At 32.4% G+C, this 19,310-nt stretch overlaps 1 protein-coding gene across 1 annotated transcript in view; it reads right to left on the bottom strand.

Moving 5' to 3' along the window:
* The window catches only part of CCDC102B (coiled-coil domain containing 102B), a 525,678-nt gene that overhangs the window by 80,623 nt on the left and 425,745 nt on the right, over positions 1 to 19,310 (bottom strand). Inside the window, 1 exon segment of the mRNA XM_031946694.1 lies at positions 10,595 to 10,698. Within this exon segment, the coding sequence (XP_031802554.1) occupies positions 10,595 to 10,698 (104 nt within the window).

The following is a 19,310-nucleotide window of genomic DNA, read 5'->3' as shown; positions in this document are numbered from 1 at the left end:
CAACAGTTATTTTGAATGGAATTTCTCTTTGTACCTCTTCCTGTTGGATTTTGTTGGTGATGTATAAAAATGCTGAGGATTTATGGGGATTTATTTTGTATCCTGCAACTTTGCTAAAGTTGTGAATTATTTCTAAAAGCTTTTTAGTAGACTCTTTGGGTTTCTCTAAATATACCATCATTATCTGCAAAGAGTGATAATTTGGTTTCCTCATTACCTACTATAATTCCTTTAATCTCTTTCTCAACTCTTATTGTTGATGCCAGCATTTCTAATACCATATTGAATAATAATGGTGATAGTGGGCAACCTTGTTTTACTCCTGATCTTACTGGGAAAGGTTCCAGTTTATCCTCATAACATATGATGTTTACTGGTGGTTTTAAATAGATGCTCCTGACTATTTTAAGGAAAAGTCCATTTATCTCTATCCTCTCAAATGTTTTTTATTAGGAATGGATGTTGGATTTTATCAAATGCTTTTTCTGCATCGATTAAGATGGTCATATGTTTTTTGTGAATTTGGTTATTTATATAGTTGATTATGCTAATAGTTTTCCTAATATTGAACCAGCCCTATATTCCTGGTATAAATCCTACTTGTAAATAGTGTATTATCCTGGGGATGATTTTCTGTAATCTTTTTGGTAATATTTTATTTAGGATTTTAGCATCAATATTCATTAGGAGATTGATCTATAATTTTCTTTCTCTGTTTTCAACCTACCTGGTTCAGGTATCAGTACCATGTCTGTGTTATAAAAGGAATTTGGTAGTTCTCCTTCATTCTCTATTTTTTCAAGTAGTTTATATAGCATTGGAGTTAATTGTTCTTTAAATGTTTGGTAGAATTCACATGTAAATCTTTCTGATCCTGGGGATTTTCTCTTAGGGAGTTGAATAATAGCTTGTTCTATTTCTTTTTCTAAGATGGGAGTGTTTAAACAATTTACTTCTTTCTCTCTTAATCTGGGCAAGCTATATTTTTGAAAGTATTCTTCCATTTCATTTAAGTTATCGAATTTATTGGCATAAAGCTGGGCAAAGTATTTCCTAATTATTGCTCTAATTTCCTCTTCATTAGTGGTAAGTTCTCCCTTTTCATTTTTAAGACTAACAATTTAATTTTTTTCTTTCCTTTTTTTAAATCAGATTTACTAAGGGTTCATCTATTTTGTTGGTTTTTCTTTTTTTTTTTACTTTCAATTTTATTCATCTCTCCTTTTATTTTTTAGAATTTCAAGTTTAGTATTTGACTGGGGTTTTTTCATTTGTTCCTTTTCTAGCATATTTAATTGCAATCCCAATTCATTGATCTTCTCTTTCTCTATTTTATGTAAGTAGGCCTCTAGAGATATAAAATTTCCCCTTATTACCACTTTGGCTGCATCCCACACATTTTGGTATGATGTCTCATTATTGTCATTTTCTTTGGTGAAGTTATTAATTATGTCTATGATTTTCTGTTTCACACAATTGGAATATTATTTTCAATAAGGAAGAACCAGCAGGATGATTTTAGAGAGGCCTGGAGAGACTTACATGAACTGATGCTAAGTGAAATGAGCTGAACCAGGAGGTTACTATACATGGTAACAAGAAGACTATATGATGATCAATTCCGATAGTCATGATTCTCTTCAATAGTGAGATGAATTAGTTTCAATCGTTTAGTGATGAAGAGAGCCATCTACACCCAGAGAGAGCACCATGGAAACTGAGTGTGGTTCACAACATAGTCTTTTCACTCTTTTTGTTGTTGTTTGCTTGCGTTTTCCATTGCTTCTCATTTTTGGGGGGTGGGAGGCTTGATTTTATTTTTCTTGTGTGGCAAGATAATTTTATAAATATGTATGCATATATTGGATTTAACATATATTTCTATTGTGTTTAATATATAATTGACTACTTGCCATCTAGGGGAGGGGATGGGGTAAGTGACAGAAAATTGGAACACAAGGTTTTGCAAGTGATAATGTTGAAGTATTGTCCATGCATAAGTTTTGAAAAATTAAAAAAAAACTTTAATAAATAAAAAATAGAATAGATCAAATGGTAAAAAAAAATTCAAAATATCAGTGAGGAGAAGAATGCTAAGACAAACAGAACTGAACAAATGGAAATAGACACAAAAATTCACTGAAGAAAAAAAATCCTTTAAAAAGTAAAATAACACAAAATATTATCACAGAATATTATCCTGAAATGATAGAAGAAAAAGGAAAAATAAAAAGAGAAAAAATTAACCAATTACCATTTCAAGGAGATTTTATGAGGAAACATAAAGGAATATTATTTCTAAATTTCAAAAAAAAAAAAAAAAACAAACTAGAGAAAATTCTACAATCATCACCAACAGCATCAACAACAAAATTCAATTTTGCTGCAGTTACAATTTTAATTGTAAATTAATATACCAAGATCACAGATCCTGGAATACTCTCCTTCCCTTCAACAACCCCCTCTGTGTGTGTATGTATGTATGTATGTATGTACACACACACATACACATATATGTGTATACACACACACAAATACACACATATAGAAAATCAAAAGAACTAGGTCTTGAACTAAAATATATATATCCATCAAAACTAACAAGATTCAATGAAAAAATGGGCATCCAATGAATTTGAAGGTTTTCAGGATTTTTTTATTGACTGACCTTGAACTCAATACAAACGTTAATATATAAGAACCAACATAAAAAGATTAACTTCAAGGGATTCAAAAAGGAAGAATTATTTTATGTTATTTTACATGAAAATGTAAACCATTTATTTTAATAATTTAGCAGCTTAAAAGAAATATTGGGACAGAGCTGAATTTGATCTTACTCTAAAAGGCAAAACTGTTTAGGAAAAGGTAAAAAAGAGTAATTATGCTGTATCAGTGAAGTACAGAAGATAAACTGATCCAAAGACATTAGAAATAAGGAGGGAGGAAATAATAATAGGTGGGATATAGAAAGGTGTGGGTATTTACGAAAGTATTTCTTGCTTTCTCAGTGAAAGGTATGGGGAGTGAGGAAGGGAAAGAATTTAGAACTCAGACTTTAAAAAACAGTTAAAATTGTTTTTACATGTACTGAGAAAAATTAAACACTAAATATAAAAAAAATTGGAGTAGATCTCAAAAAACCAAGAATTTATTTAATGCAGATTGATCTCTTTAGCTTAGAGAGTAATGATGAGGAATCTTGGCAGTTGAACTACTGAAAGGGATGACAAAGAACAGAAAATTAACTTTTATGGCATTGAAAGATGAATATTCAGCTTAAAATAGTATCATTTTGCAAACATTCTTTAATCCTGCTGAGCTTCTTTTTTATGAAATTTGCAATTCAGAAGGAGTATTATATTCTGTCTAATCACTGATTTTTTGTTTTATTTTTCTGAAAATCATATTATATAATGTATGTAAAATACTCAGGGCAAAAGAAGGAAACTGCTATGCAAATGTATGGCTATAATTGCCATTATCTTATTTGATTTTATTGAAGAAGGACCCTAAAATGAAAATATTATTTTGACTCATAGGCAAAGGGAAGCTAGTATAGCTTCTTTAGAACAGAAACTCTTGCTTTAGAATCAAGTAAGACATCTGTAAGACAGAGAAATTGGTTAGAAGAATGTCAATTAGATGGTTATTGTAGTATTACACAGAAAAGAGATAGAGAAAGAGAGATAGAGAGACAAAAAGACAAAGAGACAGAGACTGAGACAGAGAGATGAAGATGCAATGGAGACAGAGACACAGAGACAGAGACAGAGAAAGACTATAAAGAGAAAATAGGCTATACTTTTAGTAGGCTATACTTTTAGACAGAAACCTAAAGCCCAACTATATATATATATATATATATATATATATATATATATATATATATATATATTTAAAAAGCTGCAAAGGAACCAGGAGAGATTCATTTAACATATAAAAAAGAAATTAACTTTTCTTACTCATTTTTGGTGGTATATAGTTTTATTGTACTTCATGAGTTTCATAGGTTTTTGATAAGGGAGATAAAATGTGTGTATAGGCATGCATGTATTGTGTCATTTATTTTTACTCATCTGTTTATTTGGGCAGCTAGGTGTCATAGAGCAACTGACTTGGAATCAAGTAGACCTGTTTTTGAATCCTGCATCAGACCTTATTAGATGTATGATCCTAGGCAAATCATTTAACTGTTCTCAAAATCAGTTTTTTTTTAAATCTGTAAAATGGGTATAATACTTGTATCTATCCAATGGAATTCATGTGATAATTGAATGGAAAATGTCTAAAGTTTCTTTATGAATCTTAAGGAACTATGAAAATGGCATTCTTTTATATATGTGTATTTTTTTTTATTCTGCACCCATGATTTTATTGTGTTGTGAATTTCAAGAATACATGCTCTCTCCACTCATCCAATTACTGGTGTATTATAATCCTAGAACTTTCTCTGGGACACTGAGTGTTTAATTTACTTGCCCATTTTTGATAATAATGAAAAAAGTGAAGATATAGACCTAGCTCTTGCTGATTCCAAGGCTGGACTTCTATGCACTATGATATACTATCTCAAAAATACATTTATTTTGTTTATAGACTTGTTACTACTTCAGTATTTTACTCAAGATTGATTCTAAGAATTTAAATATTGAAGGCAGTGTAAAGCATTCAGGGTTTAAGTCATAAGATAAGTTAAAAATTCGGACTCCAATAGTAGGTAGCTATTTTGGGGACTCTGGAAATGCCACCAAACTTTTGATTGTCACTTTCTTCATCTATTAAATTAAGATAGCATGAAGTAGTGAGATGGTGCAGTGGATAGAGTGCTATCCCAGAAGTCAGGAGGACCTGAGTTCAATTCTGGATTTAGCCACTTAATACTTCCTAGCTGTGTGACCCTGGGAAAGTCACATAACCCTAACTGTGAAAGATAGTATTATTTAGATCACTCACCATGCCTGCCTCATAAATGTGAACAAAATATTTCATAGGATATGCTTTAAAAAAATCTGTTGCAAACACCTAGAATTGCAAACTACTTCAGGTTATGTGTGTGTGTGTGTGTGTGTGTGTGTGTGCATACTTGCTAATAATGATAGTAAATGATAATCTACATTTTGTATTTTCATTCTAGTTAGGTTTTTATGAGTCACTTGAAATATACAAAAATGACTAGGAGTAATCTAAAAAGTCACAATAGTGGAATGGAGTTAAACTTACTGTCACTCACACAGCTTGTTAATATATCTGGATAGAATATATCTTAGAGAATTAAAAGGATACATTGCTGGCCAGACAGCCTTCAGGAAACTTTACAGAATATCACCCTCAGTAATTCATGATGGTTTCTCTTAATCTATAAGATTAAGAAATCTTAAAGAATGGAAAGGGACCTCTATGTGAAAAAATGTTTGTGGCAGCCCTCTTTGTAGTGGCCAGAAACTGGAAACTGAATGGTAAAAAATGTTTGTGTCAGCCCTCTTTGTAGTGGCCAGGAACTGGAAACTTAATGGATGCCCATCAATTGGAGAATGGCTGAATAAATTGTGGTATATGAATATTATGGAATATTATTGTTCAGTAAGAAATGACCAGCAGAATGATTTCAGAAAGTCCTGGAGAGACTTACATGAACTGATGCTGAGTGAAATGAGCAGGACCAGGAGATCATTATGTATTTCAACAATAATATTATATGATGATCAATTCTGATGGATGTGGCTATCTCCAGCAATGAGATGAACCAGTACAGTTCCAATAGAGTAGTAATGAACCAGCTACACCCAGCGAAAGAACTCTGGGAGATGACTATGAACTACTACATAGAATTCTTAATTCCTATATTTTTGTCCGTCTGCATTTTTGATTTCCTTCACAAGCTAATAATACATTTTTTCAAACTTCAAAGCAAAATAAAACAAAGTTATTATTCATGGATTTGTAAACATATATATATATATATATATATATATATATATATAACAATACATATATTTTCAAATAAAATAAACATTTTGTCTTAATGTTTCCTGTTCTGTAGACTATTTTGTTTTTATAGCTATTTAGTTTTGTGTATAAGACAAATTGCTAAATTTTTTTTTGCTTTTTTCAAATCTATTTTTGTACAGAAAAATAACTGTTAGGACATGTATATTTATATTGTATTTAATTTATACTTGAACATATTTAACATATATTGGTCAACCTACCATCTGGGGAAGGGGATCGGGGGAAGAAGGGGAAAAATTGGAACAAAAGGTTTGGCAGTTGTCAATGCTGTATAATTACCTATGAATATAACTTGTAAATAAAAAGCTATTAAAAAATAATATGGTCTGACAGGAGGTGTGATCACTGCTCTCCTGGCTTATTCCTTGGTCTGTGAGTGACATCAAGTATTCTTTGCAAAGTTAGAAATGCTAGTAGGATTTTTGCTTCTTTTTGGATATAACATTGGAGTGTTAAGTGATCCTTTTCTACCCAGGGAATGAAACTCAGGACTGTAATTTGGTCTATCTTTGGACAGTTCTACAGTCACACATCCAGTTCCAATAAAAGAATGCTTATAATCTCCTTCTGACCATTTTTCCTATCTCTTTACCTATCCCTTTATCCTGAGAAATCCAGAGGCTGCTGACCCTATTGACTCAATCATCCCCCACAGCCTGCTGAACTGTACTGGACTGTGCACCATTGTCATCCAAGTACAAGAGACTTTCACTGTTAAATTTCTAAGTTGTTTTGTGCTAGAAAATCATTCACTTGGTTTTATTTCTTCCACACCAAAATTCATTTTGAAACATTACATAAATTATTTACAGGGGAATTTGGAGAAACTCAGGTTAAGTCCCTTTCTTTGCCAACTTGGCATTGCTTCCAATATTTTTCTTTTTGTTGTAATTTTCTTTTATTTCTTCTTTTTCTTTTTTTTTTCCAAAGTGGTTTTATGTAGAAATATTGATTTGTAAGAAAAAGGCAATAATATTTCTCACATCAGTCTTAGGTATTTTTTCAAATCTTAAGAACAGTTTTAAACTGGATTGGAAGTATGGGGGCAAATGTTACTTTTGTTTTTTAATGAAATTATGTTTACTCATAACTGAGAATATATGATTGTCTTTTTAAAATTTCATCATTTTCCAGAGTCCCTTATCATGCTTATTATTAAAATCAGACATTTAAGGAAGCACAATTATTTTTATGACTGATTCATCAATATACACAAGAGAAAACATCCATGAACAAGAGTTACAATATTTACTTTCTCAAAGGTATCACCAGGTGCAAAAATTCAAGCTTCTTTCTAAGTGAGCTGTGTGATGTGGTTTCCTGCATGTTCCAAACATTTGCTTGATGTTTTTAAATACTCTGTCCTCAAAAACTTTAATGAAGTTTAACTTACACTGGAAAAAGCTGTATCTTTCAAAGAAAAATAAATTTACTTTCAAAGTAAAAAATAAATAATTATCCACATATAATTCATTATGGTTTACAGACACTTTTCTCACAATATACATGTGAGCTAGATTTTGAAAGTTTTACCATTCTTTTGAGAAAGATATGACTAGTTTTATGGCCACATAGCTATAGGGTGACAGCATCAGAATCTTTTAAATTTGCAAGTTATTTTTCATTATGCCACACACTACATGTTTATACATACATTAACACCCATATACATCTATATGCATAATTTATACATAGGATAGAAAAAAGGATTGCATATAAAAATCATTAATCTGTTTTGTAATAGTTCCTTTTGAACATGTATGTGGTTTGCCTTACCATTGCTATCTGTCCCTGCTCACACATTACAAAGTAAAAGAAAGACATCCTTGTTAATAAACAACTATAGTCAAGTAAAATAAATCGGCACAGTGGTTATGTTCAAAGATCAATATCTCCTTTAGCCTCCTCTCTCTTTCAGAGTTTGAATAACATACTTCACAGAGATTTTTTGTAGATATAGTTGTTCATTATTTTGTCTGTAGTTCTTAAGTCTTTCAAAATTATTTTTCTTTACAATATTGCTAAGATATATGTGTTATGAGCCAGAACTTGAAACAAGGTGATAACTCAAGGGAGATGTTAGAATCCTAATGTTAACTCAATGGAATTAATACAATGCTTATTGGTTCACACATTAGAGCAAATTGTTACAAGATGTTAAGTCACTAATATTGATAGAAACAATGCTTGTGTTTGCACCTTTAAAATTCACACATTAGCTCACACATTGGAGTTCACAAGTATGGGAGATTCACAAAGTTAACTTTGTAACTTTGTGAATTCACACCTCCCATAATCCCACTCTGGGAGGAGGAGTCAATTTTTGAGAGAGCATAAAAACAGTTGAGCTCAGTTAGCAGAGTTCAGTTGAAAAGATTCAGAGTGGAGGAGAGTCAGTTCAGAAGAAGCCCACTCTCAGAGGCGGAACCAGATTCATTCATTCCATCTCATACCACCATGGTGGCAGGCTCTTCTCCTTTGCTTCTCCACTGAAAGATAGTCCTCTAAGAAAGCTACCCAGACCCAAGGAAAAAGACAAGACTTTGAAGGAGAAAATAAACATTTGGATTTTATCAGCTGGCTGCATTTGAGGTGATTATTACTTTGAACTGAAACTAAGGCTGCCTCCAGAAAACTTCCCCAAGAAACCCTCCCAGATGACTCTCAGAGAACCATCATTTATATTATATAAAAGAAGAGAACACCACATAGTTACATTTTACTATTTACTGTATGGCATATAGTATATATAGAATATTACTATTATTATAGCATTATTATTATAAGTATTATTACTTAGTATTTAGTATTATTGGTATTATAGTATTATTATAGTATATTATTTACTATTTACTGTTGGAATCTTTACAAAGTGTTCAGACATTGGAGTTAATTTAATCTTAGAAAGAGTTATTTTGGGCCAGAACTTGAAACAAGATACTAAGTGGAACTGATTGAACAATGCTTGTATTCACACCTTTAGAGAGCTCCTAAGTATCTAAGTACTCAGTGGAGTTCACACGTGTAGGGCTTAGTCCAAATTCACACCTCCCTTGAAGTTCTTAGGACCAGAGAGCACTCTGGGAGATAACCCATAATCCCTGCCTTGAGAAGGAGGAGTTAAGCTTTGGGAGATGATATATATGGAGGAAGCTCTTGGAGCTAGGAAGAATTTCTCCGGAACATTGACAGGGCTCTGAGACAGAACACTCTGGAAGAAAAGCCTACAAGCCCTATCTTCAAGGAAAGAGAGATCCATTGCATCTTCCAACTTGGTGCTGGCTGGAGGCTAAAGAAAGCAGAGGCAGAAGCCAAGGACAAAGCTGCAAGATATCTTGGAGCCAGGCAGAGAGATAGGCTTCAACTAACTGGGCTAATTTGGAAGGAGAAATAAACGTTTGCATTTTTACCAGCTGGCTGTGATTTTGGAGTAATTATTTATTTCAACTGAGACTAAGGCTGCCTCCAGAAAAACTTCCACAATTTACTATATAGCATATAGTATATTAAAACACATAGTTACATATTAATACATGTTTATGCAAAACAACTCAATTATTGCTAAAATGATGAGTGAGTACCTTGGTAGTGATAGTAATACCTGTACTTTCCAGCTGATAAATGCAAGTCATTATAATATCAAAGTGAGTCCTCTCATTTTGTCTCCCCCCCAAAAAACATAGCTTGTATGATTTCTGTATTGAGCTGCCAAACTTTTTAAGAACTTGGAATCACAGAAAGCTCATTTTCTAATAAATTTTAATGTAAGACTTTGCATTCCTCCTCACACAAAAAGTTAACTACAAGAAAAATGGAAACTTTTAAAGTGTTCCAAATTTTCTATGAAAGGCAAATATGTTTCTTAGATAAAAATGTGATCATGAACATAGAGATAGCAGGGATTTTAAAAGTCAACTAGTCCAATTTTCTCATCTTATAGATAAGGAAACTGAGATTTCTAAAGGACAAAATCAAGATTTCCATACTAGTCCTGTTAAAGACCATGCCTAGGTATAGGGGCAGGCCAATTTTCCAAGAGCCTCCACAGCTATGGATCATAACATCTGAAGGAGTTGCAAAGCAGCTTTTACGGACACAGGTATTGCTTGTGGACTGGGAATGAAATAAATTAGAGGCAGAGGGAAGAGGAGAGATGTCAGACAATGCAACTACCTCTCAGTGGAGAGGTCAGAGAACAGCAACTGCCTCTCAGTCTCTTTGTATCATCATCATCCTTTCACATGAAGAGATCTATTCTACAAGTGTGAGTTAGACCTCCAGCAGCCACTGGCAGATAGCCCCCATATCACAACATAGTCCTCTGATTTCAAAGACATTTTTAATCTATGTATCGTATTCATTCACTATCATATGCTGACACTATAACATTTTGATTAAATAAACATATATCAAGATTGTCTATAAATATACTTCTTTAATGTATTCAAGTTTATGAAGTATAATGCTTATGAAATAATATTTATGCATTAAATAAGAAAATTACATCCAGAAGTAAACAAGCAGATTTTTGGAACTTCACAAATTTGTTCACAGGAACACAATGTCATAGTATATTCATTACCTGCTCTGTAGATGATTGAGCTGAATTTGTAGATTATGATTCATTTTTATCTGGTCATCCAGAGATTGCTGGAGTTTATGAATTTGATTTAGTGAGTCATCAAGCTAAAAGGAAAGAAAAGAGATGTCTGATTTAAAATGATCCCAAAAACTGAATATTTTTTAGACTTATTGTTTTCTTTAATTTTTTGGTTATACATGTTCATTAATTTTTAAATACACATTTCTTTGTAAAAAGTGTTAGGAGAGAAAAATCAGAACAAAAATGAAAATCCACGAAAGAAAAGAAAACAGAAGAAAAAGAAAAAAAAAGGACCATATCTTGTGTTGATTTACATTAATTCTCCAAAGTTTTCTCTCTAGATGCAGATGATGTTTTCTATACAAAGTTTATTGGGATTGCTTTTGGTCATTGAATCACTGAGAAGAATCTGTGTTTCATATTTGATTATCACACAATTTTGCTGCTATTGTGTACACTGTGTTCCTGGATCTACTTGTTTCACTTAGCATCAGTTCATTTAAATCTTTTCAGGCCTTTCTAAAATCAGCTTGCTCATCATTTTTAAAGAACAATAATATTCCATTACTTTCACACACCATTACTTATTCAGCCAACTGATGGACATATTTTCACATTCCAATTTTTTTTTCTAACATATTTTTGCACATGTGGGTCAAAAGCAATTTTTAAAAAATTAACTTTGAAATTTAAAAAATCCTGGGATCTTTTAAACACTTTGATTTTTCTTATGTAAACTTTGCAAGGTAAAGAATTATGGTTAGTATCTGGGGGAATGAAAAAAGAGTTATTTTTCCTCTGATTTTAAAATTAACGCAGTGCTGAGCACTTTCTTAATTTCTTTGTTTTTCTATTTATTTAAGTATTATTTTCTTGAATTCAAATATTTATTTATAAATATTCTATTTATTTATATTATATGGCTTATATTACAGAATCAGTCATAGGATAAAATATGTAATAATATTATAGGACTTATAAATGTGAAGTCACCTTATCTAATCTTTGTTTATCAAAGGAAAGAGACTGAGAGTGAGAGAGGAGAGTGAATTGGTGAATTAGAAGTGTGAAAGTCTTAGTTCATATAACTTCTTGGTGATCAAGCTAGGGATAGACTCTATTACAACAATTAAAATAATTTTGAATATTAGAAAACAAGGCATTATTAGCCAGTATGAGAGAGTGAAAGACCTTGAAATTTTCTTTTTTTTAAAAAAATATAACTTTTTATTGACAGAACCCATGCCAAGATAATTTTTTACAACATTATCCCTTGGACTCACTTCTGTTTTGATTTTTCTCCTCTCTCCCTCCACCCCCTTCCCTAGATGGCAAGCAATCCTTTATATGTTAAATATGTCGCAGTATATCCTAGATACAATATATGTGTACAGAACCGAACAGTTCTCTTGTTGCACAGGGAGAATTGGATTCAGAAGGTAAAAATAACCTGGGAAGAAAAACAAAAATGCAAACAGTTTACATTCATTTCCCAGTGTTCTTTCTTTGGGTGTAGCTGCTTCTCTCCATCATTGATCAATTGAAATTGAATTAGGTCTCTTTGTCAAAGAAATCTACTTCCATCAGAATACATCTTCATACAGTATTGTTGTTGAAGTATATAATGATCTCCTGGTTCTGCTCATTTCACTTAGCTTCAGTTCATGTAAGTCTCTCCAAGCTCTCTGTATTCATCCTGCTGGTCATTTCTTACAGAACAATTCCATAACATTTATATACCACAATTTACCCAACTATTCTCCAATTGATGGGCATCCATTCATTTTCCAGTTTCTAACCACTACAAACGGGGCACATTTTGGCACATAAAGGTCCCTTTCCCTTCTTTAGTATCCCTTTGGAGTATAAGCCCAGTAGTAGCACTGCTGGGTCAAAGGGTATGCACAGTTTGATAACTTTTGGGGCATAATTCCAGATTGCTCTCCAGAATGGTTGGATCTGTTCACAACTCCACCAACAATGCATCAGTGTCTCAGTTTTCCTGCATCCCCTCCAACATTCATCATTATTTTTTCCTGTCATCTTAGCCAATCTGACAGGTGTATAGTGGTATCTCAGAGTTGTCTTAATTTGCATTTCTCTGATTAATAGTGATTTGGAACACTCTTTCATATGAGTAGTAATAGTTTCAATTTTGTCATCTGAAAATTGTCTGTTCATATCATTTGATCATTTATCAATTGGAGAATGCTTTGATTTCTTATAAATTAGAGTCAATTCTCTATATATTTTGGAAATGAGGCTTTAATTGCGAAGATGTTTTCCCAGTTTGTTGCTTCCCTTCTAATCTTGTTTGCATTAGTTTTGTTTGTACAAAGGCTTTTTAATTTGATATAATCAAAATTTTATATTTTATGATCAATAATGGTCTCTAGTTCATCTTTGGTCACAAATTTCTTCCTCCTTCACAGGTCTGAGAGATAAACTATCCTATGTTCTTCTAATTTATTTATAATCTCGTTCTTTATGCCTAAATCATGGACCTATTTTGATCTTATCTTGGGGCATAATAATAATTACTCCAAAATCGAAGCCAGCTGGCAAAAATGCAAACATTTATTTCGCCTTCCAAATTAGCCCAGTTAGTTGAGGCCTATCTCTCTGCCTGGCTCCAAGAGATCTTGCAGCTTTGTCCTTGGCTTCTGCCTCTGCTTTCTTCAGCCTCCAGCCAGCACCAAGTTGGAAGAGGCAATGAATCTCTCTGTACCTTCAGTCAGTTCCACCAGAAGAAGTAACTTCAAGCTTCAAAAGCTCCCTATATTTATGTGATCTCCCAAAGGTTAACTCCACCTTCTTGAGGGAGAGGGATGCTGGGTTATCTCCCAGAGTGCTCTCTGGGGAAGTGTGAATTCGGACTAAGCCCTACACGTGTGAACCCCATTGAGTACTTAGATACTTATGAGCTCTCTCAAGGTGTGAACACAAGCATTGTTTCCATCAGTTGTACTTAGTACCTAATTCAAGTTCTGGCCCCAAATATTTCTTTCTAAGATCAAATCAACTCCAATGTCTTAACACTTTGTAAAGAATCCAACAGTATATGGTGTTAAGTGTGGGTCCATGCCAAATTTCTGCCATACTATTTTCCAGTTATCCCAGCAGTTTTTGTCAAATAATGAATTCTTATCCCAAAAGTTAGTATCTTTGGGTTTGGCAAAGACTAGATTGCTATAGTTGACTATTCTGTCTTAGGAACCTAACCTGTTCCACTGATCAATTAATCTATTTCTTAGCTGATACCAAATGGTTTTGGTGACTGCTGCTTTATAATATAGTTTTAGATCAGGTACAGTTAGGCCACCTTCATTTGATATTTTTTTTTCATTAATTCCTTTGAGATTCTTGACCTTTTATTATTCCAGATGAATTTTGTTGTTATTTTTTCTAGATCATTAAAATATTTTCTTGGAAGTCTGATTGGTATAGCACTAAATAAATAGATTGGTTTAGGGAGTATTGTCATCTTTATTATATTTGCTCAGCCTATCCAAGAGCATTTAATATTTTAAGTCTGATTTTATTTGTGTGGAAAGTTTTTTGTAATTTTGCTCATATAATTGCTGACTTTCCTTTGGTACATAGATTCCCAAATATTTTATGCTGTCGACAGTTATTTTGAATGGAGTTTCTCTTTGTATTTCTTGCTGTTGGATTTTGTTGGTGATGTATAAAAATGCTGAGGATTTATGAGGATTTATTTTACATCCTGCAACTTTGCTAAAGTTATGAATTATTTCTAATAGCTTTTTAGTAGAATCTCTGGGGTTCTCTAAGTATACCATCATATCATCTGCAAAGAGTGATAGTTTAGTTTCCTCATTGCCTACTCTAATTGCTTTAATCTCTTTCTCTACTCTTATTGCTGAGGCTAGTGTTTCTAATACTTTATTGAATAATAATGGTGATAGTGGGCAATCTTGCTTCACTCCAGATCTTACTGGGAAAGGTTCCAGTTTTTCCCCATTGCATATGTTGCTTACTGACGGTTTTAAATATATGCTCCTGACTATTTTAAGAAAAAGTCCATTTATTCCTATACTCTCAAGTGTTTGTATTAGGAATGGATGTTAGATTTTATCAAATGCTTTTTCTGCATCAATTGAGATGATCATGTGGTTTTTGTTAGTTTGGTTATTGATATAGTCGATTATGCTAATAGTTTTCCTAATATTGAACCAGCCCTGCATTCCTCATATAAATCCTAATTGGTCATATTGTATTATGCTGGATATGTTTTCTGTAATCTTTTTGCTAATATTTTATTTAAGATTTTAGTATCAGTATTCATTAGGGAGATTGGTCTATAATTTTCTTCCTCTGTTTTTAGCCTACCTGGTTTAGGTATCAGTACCATGTCTGTGTTGTAAAAGGAGTTTGGTAGGACTCCTTCAATCCCTATTTTTTCAAATAGTTTATATAACATTGGAGTTAATTGTTCTTTAAATGTTTGGTAGAATTCACATGTAAATCCATCTGGTCCTAGGGATTTTTTCTTAGGGAGCTGGTTAATAGCTTGTTCTATTTCATTTTCTAAGATGGGACTGTTTAGGATATTTACTTCTTCCTCCGTTAATCTGGGCAAGCTATATTTTTGAAGGTATTGTTTCATTTCATTTAAGTTGTCGAATTCATTGGCACAAAGTTGGGGAAAGTAATTCCTTATTATTGCTCTAATTTCCTCTTCGTTAGTGGCGAGTTCTCTCTTTTCATTTGTAAGACTAACCATTTGATTTTCCTCTTTCCGTTTTTGAATCAGATTTACTAAGGGTTTGTCTATTTTGTTGGTTTTTACGTAGAACCAACTCTTAGTTTTATTAATTAATTCAATAGTTTTTTTTTTTTTTACTTTCAATTTTATTGATGTCTCCTTTTATTTTTGGAATTTCAAGTTTAGTGTTTGACTGGGGTTTTTTAATTTGTTCCTTTTCTAGCATTTTTAGTTGCAAGCCCAATTCATTGACAGTCTCTTTCTCTATTTTATGCAAGTAGGCTTCTAGAGATATGAAATTCCCACTTATTACTACTTTGGCTGCATCCCACACATTTTGGTATGATGTCTCATTATTGTCATTTTCTTGGGTGAAGTTATTAATCATGTCTATGATTTGCTGTTTCACCCAATCATTCTTTAGTATGACATTACTTAGTTTCCAATTGTTTTTTGGTCTACTTTCTCCTGGCTTTTTGTTGAATGTAATTTTTATTGCATCGTGGTCTGAAAAGGATGCATTTACTATTTCTGCCTTACTGCATTTGAGTTTGAGGTTTTTATGTCCTAATATATGGTCTATTTTTGTATAGGTTCCATGAACTGCTGAAAAGAAAGTGTACTCCTTTCTGTCTCCATTTCGTTTTCTCCAGAGATCTATCATATCTAACTTTTCTAGTATTCTATTTACCTCTTTGACTTCTTTCTTATTTATTTTGTGGTTTGATTTATCTAATTCTGAGAGTGCAAGGTTGAGATCTCCCACTATTATAGTTTTGCTGTCTATTTCTTCTTGCAGCTCTCTTAATTTCTCTTTTAAGAATTTAGATGCTACACCACTTGGTGCATATATGTTTAATATTGATATTGCTTCATTACCTATGCTACCCTTTAGCAAGATATAGTGCCCTTCCTTATCTCTTTTAATTAGATCAATTTTTGCTTTTGCTTGATCTGAGATCAGGATGGCTACCCCTGCTTTTTTGACTTCACCTGAAGCATAGTAGATTTTGCTCCAACCTTTTACCTTTACTCTGCATGTATCTCCCTGCTTCAGGTGTGTTTCCTGTAAACAACATATTGTAGGATTCTGGCTTTTAATCCATTCTGCTAACTGCTTCCTCTTTATGGGGGAGTTTACCCCATTCACATTTATGGTTAAAATTACCAATTCTGTATTACTTGCCATCTTGTTAACCCCTGTTTCTGTTGATTTTGCTTTTGTAAAAAAAAAATACTTTTATGTAACCAAAGTTGTTCTCTCCATCTTTCATAATGTTCTCTAGTTCTTAAGTTATAAATTCTCTTTTTATTTTTGATGCTGGTGATTTGGTTTCTTTCTTTCCTTTTTCTGATTAAATTAAAAAGAGGTTTTTCTACTTTGTTAGTTTTTTTTAATAAACTAACTCTTAGCATTATTTATTAGTTCAATAATTTTCTTACATCTCACTCCCAATGTGTAATCATTGGTCCTGTGATATTGACCTCCAGACTGTTCTCTAAATTAGATGCTGTCTGTTGGTTCAAAATATTTCTTTTTCTGATTGTCCTCCATGTCTGACCACTATTGATTTTTTCGCTTCCTTTAAGTTCTAATTAACATTTCACATTCTACAGGAAGCTTCTTTTAACCCCTCTTCATTTCACCCCTTTCCATCATTTAATTATTTCTTGTTTATACTTCATATGCCTTACTTTGTATATATTTGTTTCTGTGTCTTCTCTCCCATTGGATTATAAACTCCTTAAGGGCAGAAACTGTATCTTAACCCTTTTGAAAATTTTAGCTATTAGCAAAGTACCTTCCCCATAGTATGAAATTAATAAATGTTTATTAATTAGTGAAATAATATAATAAAGGTTTTGTGAGAGATCATATAGAAGCAGCTGGTGGTGTATTCATAGAAGACTGCATCTTGGGACAGGAAGATCTGATTTCAAATGTAGCCAACTAGACTTCCTAGGTATATGATCCTGGTCAAGTAACATGGCTTCTTTTTGCCTCAATTTTCTCAATTATAAAATGGGAATAATGGTGGCACCTCTGTTGCACTGTTGCTAGGCTAATCAAATATGTCAATATTTGAAAAAATTTCTTGGCACAGTACCTGACACAGAATATAAATACATTCCTTCCTTCCTTAAAACCTTCAAAAATATTCACAAAATTATGAAATATGTATCTATTATTAATAAAATAAAATGAATTCTGAAATTTTACTTTATATTCCCAGTATTAAACACATATTATGGAAGTCAATGCTAAAGGTGTTAAGATGGATTATAGAAAGATATATTCACCAATAATCTTGTTACTGTAGCTGTGAATTGTCCCAACCGTCACGGGGGGTGGGGAATGGCATTAAAGATAGCATGAATTATTGCTATAGTGGAAAGGGAACATCATTCCTTTTCTTGCCTCTACACTTAAAATCTGTGTAACTTTGTAGAAAATATATGAACCTCAATTATCTCATCTGGAAAGTGAGTGAATTAAAATTTGTTACATTCTAAACACTTTAAATTTTTTTTTAAATTAATGATCTTATGGAATTATGTTGAGACTAATTAAAATTTTATATTTTTAAATCCAGAGATATCATGGTTATTTATACCTCCCAAAGAAGCCAGTGACAACATAAAGTCCTTGTGTGTACTAAAATACTTATTTTTCTTTGTCTAATTACAAAGAGCTTGAAAGAATCTACATGTCAACTGGAAAATGGCTAAAGAAACATATTTTAATGTAATGGAATTTTAATGAATTGTAGAAAGAGTATGATGAACAAACATAAGCTAATGCAAACTACAGTAATCAATACTAGAAAAACAATGTAGTTAGTACCAACAAGATAATAACCAGAAGAAAGTTAAAGATAAATAAAGAAAAATAAGAAAACAATAATAGGGAGTTACACTTCAACAACAACATTATATGATGATCAATTCTGATTGAGTTGGCTCTCTTCAACAATGTGAGAATCCAAATCAGTTCCAGTTTGTCTGTAATGAGCAGAACCTGTTACACCCAGAGAAAGAACACTGGGAAATGAGTTATGGACCACAACATAGCATCTCCACTATTTCTGTTATGGTTTGCTTGCATTTTTGTTTTTTCTTTTCAGGTTATTTTTACCTTCTTTCTAAATCCAATCTTTCTTGTGCAGCAAGATGACTGTATAAATATCTATACATATATTGTATTTAACATATATATTTAACATACCAATACCCATGCGACTGCCTGCCACCTAGGGAAGGGAATGTAGGGAAGGAGGGGAAAAGTTGAAACAGAAGTTTTTGCAAGGGTCAATGTTGAAAAATTACCCATTCATATGTTTTGTATATAAAAAGCAATAATTAAAAAAAGAAAAGAATAGAGCTGAACAAAAAAAAAATATACAATGTCCACATACAAAACTCAAAAAGCATTAAAAAGAAAAAAGGAAAGAACTCTTGAGAACTATATTCTGTTATAAGTATACATGGAGAGTGTGGGTATAATTTGATTTCATTTTTATAATATGAAAAAGAAACTAGAGGTCAAAAGGGGATTTTATTGGGGGGGGAAAGAAAACTGAGGTACAATTAGGGACATTACATCCCATGAAGAGACAAAGAAGACCTATTATAATTGAGGGAAGGAATGGAAGGGGATGAACATTGTTTGAATTTTACTCTCATCAGGTTTGGTTCAAAGGGAGAATATCAGACTTATTTGGTTTCACAAGGAAATTTATCTTACTTTATAGAGAAGTGGGAGGGGAAAGAGAAAAAAGAATGAGGAAAGCTAATAGAAGGGAAAACAGAAGTAGTAAGAGAAAAATGAAATAAGAGGAGGGGTTATAAATGAGAAAGGCTGTTTGAGGGAGGTGGTGGTCAGAAATAAAATACTGGGAAAAAGGAGAGGAGGAAAGAAAAGAGAAAATGATAATTTGGGGTAAATAAAATGGCAGGAAATACAGA

The sequence above is a fragment of the Sarcophilus harrisii genome, chromosome 1, assembly GCF_902635505.1.
Source record: "Sarcophilus harrisii chromosome 1, mSarHar1.11, whole genome shotgun sequence".
NCBI classification, from domain to species: domain Eukaryota; kingdom Metazoa; phylum Chordata; class Mammalia; order Dasyuromorphia; family Dasyuridae; genus Sarcophilus; species Sarcophilus harrisii.
The sequence above is the reverse complement of the archived record's forward strand: the minus strand, read 5'-3'. Positions and strand labels throughout refer to the sequence as shown.